This window comes from Myotis davidii, unplaced genomic scaffold (assembly GCF_000327345.1).
Source record: "Myotis davidii unplaced genomic scaffold, ASM32734v1 scaffold1203, whole genome shotgun sequence".
Classification (NCBI taxonomy): Eukaryota; Metazoa; Chordata; class Mammalia; order Chiroptera; family Vespertilionidae; genus Myotis; species Myotis davidii.
In genome coordinates this window covers 1,066,783-1,080,357 of record NW_006294353.1, presented here as the reverse complement: position 1 = coordinate 1,080,357, position 13,575 = coordinate 1,066,783, and the positions used below count along the sequence as shown (strand labels likewise).

The following is a 13,575-nucleotide window of genomic DNA, read 5'->3' as shown; positions in this document are numbered from 1 at the left end:
AGATTGTGGCTAGAGATCCTGGCAAGGCTGCTGATCAACTGAACGCTGTCTCTGTGTCATGCCTTCTTCGCCAACTCCGTCCACACCTTTGGGGACCCCTGGACCCCAGCATGAGGTGGAGTGTCTGGATCCGGAGAGGGGCCCTGTCTCTGTCACTGTGGTGGATTGCCTGTCCTCAGCTGGGGCAATACATCACTGAGGAAGCTCTGTAAGTGGTCAACGAACCAACGAGGGCGTGAGACAGGGTGTGCAGACTTCCCGGGCAGGGGAGGAGAGCAACAGGGCAGCAGGCAGCTGGACCAGGGGGAAGGCTCCGCTCCGTGCCCACAGAGCACAGTCATCTGAGGACAGAGAATTGAGTGGCCGCTGTGGCCTGAGCTACAGGAGAGGGAAAATGTTGAGGTGGGTCTTGAAAGGTGAAGAGAAGTCCCGAGGGAAGAGCACTAGAGGCAGATGAGCCGTCAGGTGCAAAGGCCCGGAGGCAGGCCCGCTCTTGGACCAAGAGCCCTGTGTGGCTGGGGGACGGTCATGTGAGTGTGGAGACTGAGGAGATGAGCAGGGACTAGACTTCGAGAGATTCTGATTTTTTTTTTTTTTTACTTTAAAAAAAATATTCCACGTATACATGATTCCATGTAGTGCTTGTCTTCTCTGACTTATCTCTCTTAACGTAAGGCCCTCAAGGTCCATCCATGTTACAAATGGTAGGATTTTCTTCTTTTTCATGGCTGATGATATTCCATGGTGTGTGTATATATATATCGTATTTTTTCTTCTTAAAAATATGTGGTTTTTTTTCCAGAGAGGAAGGGAGAGGGAGAGACAGATAGAAACATCAATGATAAGAGAGAATCATTGATTGGCTGCTTCCTGCACGCCCCCTACTGGGGACGGAGATCGAAACCCCAGGCATGTGCCCTGACCAGGAATCAAATCATGACCTCTTGGTTCATATAGGTCAATGCTCATGGTAGCTGAAGCAACTTCCCCATTTATTATTATGTAAATCCTTGCTGATGGGCTGGTCTGCCTGTTACTGGAAATTGCCTGCCTAAGGGCTATGGGTGTATCCCAAACCAATAAAAGGTTGGTGAGGCCTGAGCACCAGTGGAAGTCCTTCCCCTTGAGTTGGACTTACCCGCCTGGCCCCCCAATATTCCCAAATCATCTCTTGTCTTTTCTCTTTCATTTGTGTGCGGCTCCTCTTCCAGATCCTGAACCCTGAACCACGCGGGACGTGGAGGGAAACATTTACCACACGTCCTGGCTAAGCCACATTTTTGTGATCCATTCATCCCCTGATGGTCGCCTCGGTTGTGTCTATGTCTTGGCTATTGTGGGTAATGCTGCAAGAAACAAGGGGGTAAAGCTATCCCTTCGATATCCTGTTCATTGAATGCATAGGGGTGCATATAACGTTTTGAGGAAGATGTTTAAAATGCTTCATTTGATTTATACCTTTTTTAATCAGGTGAAGATACCCTAACAAAGAGACTTAAATAATACCAAACTAAAACATCAGAATGCTTTGCAAATTTTGCCTGAAACTTAGAATTAAGTTATATCGGTACAATGTCCAAGGAAGTCTTTATGCAAATATTTTTCATTGAAATGACATTTCTAAACCACCACCAGGACATCACAAGCATCATTTGATCATGGTTTAGATTCAACGACTGTAATTCATTTTTTGTTTTTTTACTTTTTTCAGATTTTATTTCAGATGTTGTTCTGAAACAGATCACAGCCTCATATGATTAACAGCAAACCTTAAACTACCTTCAAAGTCTTGAATTTCACTTTTAAAATAAATTACAGAAACAATTTTAGTGACGGTGTTGGAAGCTTCATGGATCACGTTAGAAATTTTGCTGACTCAGGTAGTTTTCCGCAGAACGGCGTAGTCTTTTCAGTTTTGCATCGAGCCGATCTGTGAGTCTGAATGGCAATGTCACGCCCATATCAATATTACGTTTTTTGAAGTTCTATGATTTCACATCTGAAAAGTCTCAATTACTTTTAGCCAAACATTATAGTGTTTTAAAAGTCTTATATTACTGTCTAAATGCTTTCCATCTGCTTTACAAATATTCTTTGACATAAAACAAATTTTTTTCTGGAACTTTTTTATTATTCAAATGCTTTTTGGTGTGATACTGAATAACAATGTCCTTTTCCCTTTTCCTTATTGACTATTACAAATGTTCCGTATTGGAGCTAAAGTAAACAAAACATGGTTGCCATTCAGATGAAATATTTAAGCATCAGCCTTTCCCACCTTAATGAACAGCTTTTGAACAGCATTTGCATCCAATATTTTTTTAAAATATATTTTATTGATTTTTCATAGAGAGGAAGGGAGAGGGATAGAGAGTTAGAAACATCAATGAGAGAGAAACATCGATCAGCTGCCTCTTGCACACCCCCTACTGGGAATGTGCCCACAACCAAGGTACATGCCCTTGACCGGAATTGAACCTGGGACCCTTCAGTCTGCAGGCCGATGCTCTATTCTTTAGCCAAACCGGTTAGGGCTGCACCCAATGTTTATATCCTGTTACCATAAATTACCCATATTTTTGTTTTTTTAAATTTGTTTTTTATGCCCCAAATATAAATTAATTGTTATGTTTTACAGAGAGGCTTACACAGTAGCAAAACCGCTCCAGGCCGCTCTGGCTTCTGCAAGTTTTGGAGGTTCCAGGGCTGCAACTCACTATAAACATCATTTCTTCTCTCTCCTCCCACAGGTATAGCAGGATGTTGTTCCTGATACTTAGTGGGATCATCAAAACACATGCTCAAGCTTCGTTGCCTTTCCATTCTGGATGCTTTCTTTCAATGGTTTATCCCAGGGGTGGGCAAACTTTTTGACTCGAGGGCCACAGTGGGTTCTTAAACTGGACCGGAGGGCCGGAACAAAAGCATGGATGGAGTGTTTGTGTGAACTAATATAAATTCAAAGTAAACATCATTACATAAAAGGGTACGGTCTTTTTTTTCAATAGTTTTATTCATTTCAAACAGGCTGGATCCGGCCCGCGGGCCGTAGTTTGCCCATGGCTGGTTTATCCTGTGCTTTTCATTTTATAATTACGAGGACATTGCACATTTGCTACTTACACAAAAATGGCAATGCACCAAGATTAACAACCGAAGTAATTCTTAGCTGTTTGAAACGAGAACCAACCTGGAAATGTGAGGGTGAGGATGAACGGGTACGTCTCCTGTAAGCCAGAGCAGTTCATACACAGACAACCATGCTGCTCGCAGGGACAGCAGTCAAATTGGCAAAGTTTTGCAAATGTTTCTCAGATGTCACCAGTGCATCAAAATTCATGGCAACGTTCATCAACAATTACCTCGTAATGTTGTTTACATGAGTTCTACTGCTCTTTGGAAGGTATTTTCTAGACAGTGCCAGAAACCCTGGGACTTTAGCAATGGAACAATTGTACCGGTGCATACTGTCTGTATCATAGCCTTGGATGAACCATAGGAGGTCATGGTTGCTCTTGACAGGCAAGGACAGACAATGTGGTTGTTGCTGCTGTTTTAATCCTCACCCGAGGATATTTTTCATTGATTTGAGAGAGAGAGGGAGAGGGAGCAAGGGCAGGCAATGTTTTGAGGGGTGTTGGGGTCCAATGGAGCAAAGCAAGGGGGAGTGGCTAGAGGGGTATTTGGTATGAAGAAGGGATTCTTTCACCGATGGAAGAAATTCTGGAATCCTGTGTCTTAGTTTGGGTTCTCCTGAGACCCAGTGAGCATTTGGGAAAGGAAGGTGTGAATGAGCAGGTTCCTGGTCAGTCGAGGGGTGATCCTTCTAGGGGTCTCTGAGAGATTGTAGCACACACCCCAGAACTGCCTCACTCAGGAGTGATGAAGCCAGGACTTCACCCAGTACACCCGGTCCCTCGCTGTCCAAAGGTCACTCCTGGGGGTATCAGCTCTCAGCACTTCCTTGTTACCCCATGTGCGAGCTTGGCCCGTTTCTGTGGGCATAGAGAGACAGGTCGTGGAGGTGAGACATGGTCCGTGCACCTGGGAGCCATGCACCAAGCTGCCGGTGACATCCTGCAGGCGGGCTGTGAGCAGAGTGGTGAGCTCACTGATGGAAATAATGCAGCAGAAGGGTGTGGGGTCCTGTTGCAAGGGGAAATGGGGGAGAATTGATGAGTGTCTGAACTAATGACAGGGTGAAGTCCAGGGTGCAATGGAGGGGCTGGCCTTGGCCAGGACCACGGACAGCTCCTCATTTCCTCTCTGATTGCTCCAGAGATCCAGGTGGAAGGGCAAACCTCACCTGGGTCTCTGAGTTCTTTCTCAGAAGACCCCAAGCCACAGCAGCTGCTGCTTATACTGTCCCTGAGCCTGTACCTTGTTACGAGGCTGGGGAACCTACTCATCGTCCTGGCCATCGCCACTGACGCCGCTCCCCACGCCCAGGTACTTCTTCCTGGCCTACCTGGCCGTTGTGAACATGCTTCACTTCCACCGTCATCCCCAATATGCTGGCCAACCACGTGTTAGGACACAAAGGGATCCCTTCCTCTGGCTGCCTGACCCAAATGTCCTTCATCTGGTTTGCTGGCATTGACAGCTTCAGCTGACTGCCGTGGCCTACAGCCCCTATGCGGCCATCTGCCACCTGCTGCACTATGCCACATCTGTACCACCACAGCTCTGTGGCTCCTGGGGGGTGGCATCCTGGACCGCAGCCTTTGGAAATGTCCTGACCCACATGATATTACTAACTCACCTCTCATTCTGCACCCACAATTGGGTCCCCCTTCCCCCACCCCCACTTCTTCTGCAACCTAGCCCTTTTCTGAAGCCGGTCTGCTCTGACACCTTTCCCCATAATGTAATGGTGTACACCGTGGGTGCCCTGCCCATCATCATCACTGTCCCCTTGGTGGGCATATAGGTCTCCTACACATTCATCTTTGCTGCCGTCCTGAGGGTCCCGTCCACGAGAGGCGAGCAGAGGGCTTTCTCCACGGGTGGTTCTCATCTCTCTGTGGTGTTGCTGCTCTATGGGGTGCTCATTGGGGTTTATTTCAGCCCCATGTTCTCCCACACGGCCCACAAGGACACGGCGCTGCAGTGATGTACGCTGTGGTCACGCCCCTGCTGAACCCCTCACCAGCAGCACGAAGGGCACCTTGGAGGCCTCGGCAGCAGGAAGCCAGTTTTTATTTAGTGACCACGGCATTGGGCTGCCCACCTGAGTGCCCACACGGAGTGTCCGTCTGTCCTGGATTTCCCTGTCTGGGCCCAACCTTAGATATTTCCTTCATATCATCTTGGTTCATTTCTTTACTACTTCATCCTCCCAACAGCTACTTAGTGAGCATCGATTACAGTGTAGGCACTCTTTTAAGGGTTGAGGGTATAGCAGGAAACAAAATCCTTGCCTCAGTGGGAACCAGCAGTCTCAGAAAGAACCAATGAGCCCACACCTTGATGTCAGACTTCTGGTCCCCAGAACTGTGAGAGAATAATGCTCATTATTTAAGCCAAGCGGTTTGTGGTAGTTCGTTGCAGATGCCCTAGAAAACTAGGGCTTCTTACAGCAAGTAAGCTATGAATCCTAGCACAGAAAGTGGAGCCATCGCAAAAATGAAGAGTCCGTTGGTGGCCTGGTGGCCTGGTGGTCAGGACACGTATGTTGCAGGCTGGAAGGCTGGCGGCCGCTGTTATGCCAAAGAACAACATTTGGTAACACCATCACCTGTGAGGACCTGAGAGGTAGACCAGATGTCTGTGGAGCCCGTGTTTCTAAAAGCGATTGGAAAGAGCTAGAATGTCACTGTGGGTTGGCTGCTCCTTGCCATTCGTAGCAAAGAATGGCAAGAATGCGATGATCTTAGACAAGAATTGGCCACGTTTCAGAGTCAGAAACATCACAAGACCGAAGGAGCCCACAGCTTCCTATTCCCCAAAAGAGTATAAATAGAAACATTGCCTCTTGCCTGAGGCTATTGTTTCAGATGCCCATTCACTGCGAGTAGCAAAGAGGTAGGTAGTTTAAGGAAGCAAATGCTGCAAATGAAATAGACACAAGAACTCTGGCCAGAAAAGAGCATTGGATGTGGTTCCGAGCAATGAAACCAACCAGAAGCACCTAGGCCGGAAGCCCATTAAGCTTTACAAAGGAAGCGTATTGCTGAACAGATAATGAGCTCAGTATGACTTTTGAGCCTTTGAATTTTAGGTGCTTTTTGTTAGAAGAGCTTAACCTGAACCTTACCCCAAAGTGGGGCTTGAATCCTGGTGTCTGGATTCCAGAGCGCTTCCTTCCGACCATGAAGTGTTCCTCGGGCTGCTGTGTATCTCTCCGCCGTCCAAATCTGCACCAGGTCAGAAAGGCAGCAGCCGAGGCAGAACCTAAACAGGCTGAATCCAGAATCCCAGAGAGACACGTGGGTGACAAGTGGCATCACAGAGAGAGCAAATGGGTATCAAGAACTATAAGGGGTCTGGAAGTTTCCCTACTTTCAAGCTGTTAATTTAATCTGTCACGGTTTCACGGATGCTGGCAGAAAATGCAACCCTCCAGGATCAGAGACAAAAGACACAGTCTCTCACAGCAGGGCTGGCAGCATGAACCTGGGGTTTGCCAGCTCCTCCAATCCCATGGGGACAATGCAGGTGAACCCAGATTGGCATTGGATGGGCACTGGGTTTGCATCACAGCTGAGGAAATCCAAGCTTAGAATCCCCAATCTTTTCTTTTGTTAAATATATTTTTACTAGAGGCCGGGTGCACGAAATTTGTGCATGGGTAGGGTCCCTAGGCCTGGCCAGCGATCAGGGCCAATCAGGTTCCCCTCCTGCCTGCCTCCTCATCCCTTTGCTCCCGTGGCCAGCGATCAGGGCCAATCAGGTTCCCCTCCTTCCTGCCTCCTCATCCCTTTGCTCCCACAGCACCCCGTCATGTTCCATGCCGCCCCCTGGTGGTCAGCGCACGTCATAGCGATCGAACTCCCGTTCTCCTGGTCAAACTCCCGAGGTGACACTTTGCATATTAGCCTTTTATGTATACAGATTGGTTTTGACAAGAAAGGGAGAAGGAAAGATAGAAACATCAATGATGAGAGAGAATCATTGATCAGCTGCCTCCTGCACGCCCCCTACTGGGGATCAAACCCGCCACCTGGGCGTGTGCCCTGACCAGGAATTGAACTGTGACTTCCTGGTTCATGGGTCGATGCTCAACCACTGAGCCACACCAGCCTGGCAGAAACCCCAGTCTTTTCACGTAGACTGCAAGCAAACCCACTCTTCCTTTATCTCAGAGGCATTCATCTTTATTATATGGACAGCAAACAAACCTGCCCTCTGCCCCACAGGAAGAAACCCTCTGCCTTCCGAGGCTGTTTGCTATCCAAACATCCTTGAAAAATAGCAGGACAAAAAGCTGCCCACGCCCCTGCTTGCGAGTTCTATGAAAATACCAGAAACGCAGGAAGAAGTGTCTCCCAAGAGCGGTAGCACTGGCATTCAACGGGCCGTGCAGTCACCTGTGAGGGTGATTTGGGCTGGAAGTCAAGCATAGGAGGCTGTTCAGGGTACAGCGTAGTGGTTCAGTGTGTAGACTGTGGAGTCAGACAGCCTGGGTTCAAGTCCTGGTTCTGCCACTTTTAACTGTGTGACCTTGAGCAAGTTACCTGACTTCTCTGCTTCAGTCTCTCCTGTAAAATGAGAACAATATGTCCTAGGGCAGTGATGGCGAACCTTTTGAGCTCGGCGTGTCAGCATTTTGAAAAACCCTAACTTAACTCTGGTGCTGTGTCACATATAGAAATTTTTTGATATTTGCAACCATAGTAAAACAAAGATTTATATTTTTGGTATTTATTTTATATATTGAAATGCCATTTAACAAAGAAAAATCAACCAACAAAATGAGTTCGCGTGTCACCTCTGACACGTGTGTCATAGGTTCGCCATCACTGTCCTAGCGGCTAGGACCTAGCGGATTTTGCTCAGCGGATAGAGTGTTGTCACCCTGCAGACTGAAGGGTCCCGAGTTCGTTTCTGGTCAAGGGCATACAGGAGGCAGCCGATCAATGATTCTCTCTCATCATTGATATTCCTCTCTCTCTCTCTCTCTCTCCCTCTCCCTTCCTCTCTGAAATCAATTAAAAATATATTTTTTAAAAAAAGAACAATAGCCCCAGTAACCATAGGGTTATTGTGAAAATTAATATATGGGCTTATATATGCAAGGCACTTGGAACAGCCCTGGCCGATGGAGGGCCATGTCAGTGTTAACTGTAATTATTGCTAATTATCATGACGATGCTGCGAAGCGTGTGGTCATGCCTGCTCTCCCACATTTGTGGGCAGGCTGCGTAGCCCACGCAGCTCCCTTGGAACCTGCCTCAGAGAACTCAGGGGGAGCTCCCTGCTCCCCACACTGACTCAATACACGGGGCTGCAGCGCCGGGGCTGGGTGGTTGCAGGTTCCAAGGAATCAAACAGACTCAGGTTCAAACCCTGCCTTTGCCACGTGCCAGCTGGGGACCCCAAGTGCTTACTGCACAAGGTCTGGGTGAAGGGAGAGTGAGCCCCCCACACTCCCCACCCACACTCGCCCCAAGTGACCTGTCCAGCACACACTCTGGCCTATCCTTAGCCAGTGCCATTTTGATTATCATATTATTATTCAATGAGCAAGACTCCGTAGGTGCAAGCTGAGACCATCTTTGCTCTTTTCCTCCAGTACTCAGTGCATTTACCCTGGCCCCACCGTGTCTCTGCATGCCTCAAACTCCAGGAGAGACATGGGGGAGGGCACCCCCATACTATCCTCTGTCGTCTCATCCAAGGTACACCCAGCCCTCCCACCTGTGGGCTTCGAATATGCGACCCCATCTCCGCCGCCCCCATCTCACCTTTCAGTCCTCCTCCAGACCTCGCCTCAATCGCCACCTCCTCAGGGAAGACTTCCCTGACTTCCACCCAAGCCTCATCAGGTCTCCCTGTTAGATATTCCATTAACATTTTGTTGTTGTTATTAATCTTCACCCAAGGATACTTTTCCCATTGATTTTTAAAGAGTGAAAGGGGGGTGGGGGGGGAGAGAAAGAAGAGAGAAGCCAGAGAGACAGACACATCTATTGGTTGCCTCCTGCACACACCCCAACCTGATTTGGGATCAAACCTGCAACCCAGGTACATGCCCTTGATCAGGAATCAAACCTGTGGCCCTTCAGTGCGCGGGCGGAGGCTCTAACCGCTGAGCAACACCGGCCAGGCTCCATTCACATTTTTATTGGACACTCTCCCACTCTCCCCACCGCACCCCACTCCTACCCAGGGATTCCTTCTTCCAGCAACTGCATGTTTCGGAGTGCTGGTCTTTGGCCAGCTGCCGAAGCTGGCGTGGCCCAAGCAAAGGCTGGCCAGAAGTGCTACCGAATCAGCAGCCTCCCCTTCCCGGGCCACCCAACCGGGGAGCAGCCTTTAAGGAACGAGGGTGGGGATTGGTGGATAAATAGCCCGCTCCCGCGCCCTTCAGCTCTGCCGACTCGGACGAGGGTGCTCTCTGCTGCCTCCCAGAGGTCCCGGCGGCACTGCGCCCAGTGGTCCAGCTGGTAACAGCTGGTTTCATCACTGCAGTTACTGGCGCCTTCCCTCCCCTGTCTCACGGCCCACGCCCTCATCCGTGTCTCCTTGGGCTACCTCCCAGATAAATTACTTGCCCCGGAATTCTTGTCTCGGGGTCACCTTCTGGGGGAGCCCACGCTCAGACAGCACTTCGCCCTATCCCTGTGAAGGTCATAATTCTTTGCAGGCATTGGGCATGTCTCCCCGCTGGCCTGAGTTATGTCCACCCTTGTGTCTTCAGTGCCTGGCATGTAGTAGATGCTCAATAAATGACCCCAAGTCTCCTAGCTCTGGGGGCCAGGTGGTAACGGGGAGCTCTGCCCCCACTCGGGTCCTCAGAAGCCCCCAGTTGGAGAGAGTCACGGGGCAGGAGGGGAGCTTACTCCTTCCAAGCTATAAATGGCAGCCTCCACGGCCGGGCGCCCCAGGCCACACAGCCTGGACAGCTGGGCCAGGGCCCCCAGGGACCAGGGACCCCAAATGACCCTTCAGGTCTGGCCAGGGCTCCTGGGGTGTCCATGAGGCAGGTACATGGAGAGGACATAACTCCAGTCCAAGGCTGCAGGGCGGAGGGATGGGATCACTGGGCTCTAAGGCAGGCCTAGGTCCCCTCTCCCCTCCCAGGCATCAGATTCCACCTCTGGGAGCTCCCAGAGCAAGAGGCCAGGGCAGGGACCGGGGTCTGCCCTACAAGGCCATGGAGCGAGCAGGCGCCTCCTGGGGGAGAGATCCCTTTTCAAGCTGGTGGTGTCAGACCTGGAATTAGCCACCCACCTGCGGTGAGGCCAGTCTCAGGGTCCCCCAGGGCCAGCAGGGGGGCGGGGAGGGAGCTGACTTCCAATGACTCAGCTTAAGACAGTCAGGGAATCAGGGGGTGGGGGGGGGGCGGGTTAGGGACCCCTCTCCAGCTCTGTTCTAGGGTCAGCTAGGTCGGGGTCCAGCTCTGCCACTCGCAAGGTGGGTGACCCTGGGGTGTCACCCTGGACCTCTATAAAATGAGAATAAGAACAGCCCCCTGCTCAGGGATCGGAGGCTGAAGTGAGATGATGCCAGTCGAGTGCTCAGAGCCGTGTTCGGCACACAGTGGGCACCAGTGAACGGTATTCCATGGTCTACTCCATCGGTGGGCAAACTTTTTGACTCGAGGGCCACAATGGGTTCTTAAACTGGACCGGAGGGCCGGAACAAAAGCATGGATGGAGTGTTTGTGTAAACTAATATAAATTCAAAGTAAACATCATTACATAAAAGGGTACGGTCTTTTTTTTCAGTAGTTTTATTCATTTCAAACGGGCCGGATCCGGCCTGCAGGCCATAGTTTGCCCACAGCTGGTCTACTCTGTACTCTGCGCTGCCAGGAAAAGGGGGGGAACAGAGGGCGGGGGGAGGGATAAACCGATGTCCTCGGAGCATAAGAGGTTCCAGAATGTTCTGTTTGCTGTTATTATGGCCCCAATGCCTTTGAGTGGGGGAGTTCTAACCATGACAAAGGAAGGTCTAATAGCTTAAGGGGCAGTGAAGGAGCCAGGATGGGGCACAGGGGAGCCAAGAACTCTGGATCTTGGCCTGCCCCCACCCCCAGACTCCCAGTGGTGCTGACTGCTGCCCAGTCTCTCTCGTTACCCCACTCCCTCTGTGGCCTTGGGCAGGAAACCCAGAAACCTCCATACCACATGGGAGTGTTGGTTCAGGGCTCTGTTCAGGAAGGCTTCCTGGAGGAAGAGCCATTCGGTCTGGGTTTTGAAGGATGAATAGAAGTTTCCTGGCTTAAGAACTGTGTGAGAGAGTGTGTGAGTGTAGAGAGGGGGTTGTTCATTTTCATTAACGAGGCTCATCTGGGCCCCAGGCACTCAGGGGCCCACAGACAAGACCAAGGCCCAGGCCTGCCCCAAAGCAGCTCAGTCTGAACGTGATGATCGAATAATAACCGCAGAGCAACAGCTCCCACAGTCTGAGCATGTGCGCGAGGCCTCAGCCTGCGAGGGGCACTCTGTTTGTCAAGTGAATGAACGAGCAAACAGTTCTTTCTAAAGGCAGCGAATCCACCCAGCCGGTGCTTGAGCATTGACCTATGAACTAGGAGGTCACGGTTCGATTCCCGGTCAGGGCACATGCCCGGGTTACAGGCTCAATCCCCAGTGGGGGGTGTGCAGGAGGCAGCCAATCAATGATTTCCTCTCATCATTGAGGTTTCTCTCTCTCTCTCTCCCTTCCTCTCTGAAATCAATAACAAATATATTCAAATAAAATGAAACAAAGGCAGTGAGTCCTGCCCCGGTTGATGGAGGAGAGAGGGAAGCACAGTGGGCAGCGGGGGCCACAGGTGCAGAGGCCTGGGAGGAGGAAATGGCATCCCTGCCTGGGAGCTCTGAGCGCTGAGCTGGGAGAGCTGGGTGTAGGTAGGGGTGGGCGGGGGTGCGCAGGAGTCTTGAGTAAGAGGCTGAGGGGCTAGGCCTCCTGTTCCTGGGGGGACTGCAGAGTTGGGCAGGGAGGGCATCGGGGTCTGGCCGGGGCCTGCCGGTGCCTCCAAGTTTCTGAGAGAAGGACAGTCCAGGTCAATCTCACCCTGGTGAGCCAGATCATGGGGCCAGGGGAGATGACAGAGGGAGAGGGAGGCAAAGGAGACAGAAAGAGAGAGGGGGACAGAGAGAGGAGCCTGAAGAAATACAGGGAGAGAGACAACGAGTTACAGAGAGAATCGGAGATAGGGAGACAGAGTGACAAAATGAGAGCTACAGAGAGACAGACAGAGAGATGGAGAGAGACACAGACCAAAAGAGGGACAGAGACAGAGAAATGACGAGAAACAGAGACAGTCACCAAATCAGAGACAGAGGGAGAAGATGATGAGACGAAGACCCTCCAGGAAGAGGTGGGAGGACCCCCTGGGGTGATAGCAGGCGATGGGATGGGGGCCTGACCCCAATTCCTGGAGGCAGTCCCAGGAGGGGAGGAGGAGGGAGGACAGGAGCCTCCCCGGCCCACTCTGTACCCACCCACCAGTCCTCCTCCGCCCTCCCAACCACCGATGTGGAAATTGAGGCCAACTAGCAGGCCACAGGGGATCGCCCTGGGCCAGCACCGTGGCCCCAGGTTCGTGTGGGACCAGTGTCACCAGGTTAAAAATGGAAATGGGTTCGGCCTTTTTTTTTTTTTCCTTTGAGAAAATCCTAGGCCCAAATAAGGTACGGGCTGCGGGTGCCTGGTGAGCTGGCCAAGTTCTCCCGAGCGAGCGAGTGGCTGCTGGCCCGGCCAGCCTGGGCTTGGGCCTCCTCCAAGACTCGCCCCGGCAGGGCGGCACACCCTGGGCGGCTATAAGGGCCTCCACTCCACCCTGCTGCTCACTGAGCCCAGCCACCGATCCCGCCCGGACCCACCACCTGCGCCCTCTCCGCCCAGCCATGGAGGCCATCAAGAAGAAAATGCAGATGCTCAAACTGGACAAGGAGAACGCCATCGACCGTGCCGAGCAGGCCGAGTCTGACAAGAAGGCTGCGGAGGAGAAGTGCAAGCAGGTGGGGCCCGGCCGCTGGGCCGCACCAGGCGCCCCCGTGCCCTCTCTGAGCCGGGGAAGCTCTGGGCAGAGGGTGGGGCTCAGAAACCTTGGTGCCTGGAGGTTAGGAAGGGGACAGGGGGGTGATGCCTCAGCCAAGGAAGAGTGAGGGGATCATTGTCTTCCCGGGAGGGGGGTCCCTGGGCTGAGAGAGAGAGGTGACAGGACCCACCCAACAGGACCAGCCGGAGCCAAGCAAGTAAGCAGGGGCGTCTGTTTGTGCTGGATGTGTGTGTGCAGACATAAGAGTGAGTGTAGGTGTGTCGGGGTGAGCGTGTGAGGTGGGTATATGTGTACTGGATAGGGTGGAGAGAGAGGGGGAGAGAGGAACCTGAAGAAATAGAGGGAGAGAGACAAAGAGATACAGGGGGACGCTGTGTGTAAGTGTATTTGTGTGTGTT

At 51.5% G+C, this 13,575-nt stretch overlaps 1 protein-coding gene and 1 pseudogene across 2 annotated transcripts in view; both read left to right on the top strand.

Annotated features, from left to right (window-relative positions):
• The first annotated feature begins 4,053 nt into the window (after positions 1-4,053).
• Positions 4,054-10,404, top strand: LOC102758568 (annotated as a pseudogene).
• A 2,549-nt stretch (positions 10,405-12,953) lies between these two features.
• TPM4 (tropomyosin 4) overlaps positions 12,954-13,575 on the top strand; it is a 22,967-nt gene continuing 22,345 nt past the window's right edge. For both annotated transcript variants that reach the window (XM_006768452.2, XM_006768453.2), the window contains exon 1: positions 12,954-13,136. In XM_006768452.2, coding sequence (XP_006768515.1) covers positions 13,023-13,136 — 114 coding nt within the window. In that variant the 5' untranslated portion in view covers positions 12,954-13,022. The remainder of the gene's footprint in view (positions 13,137-13,575) is intronic.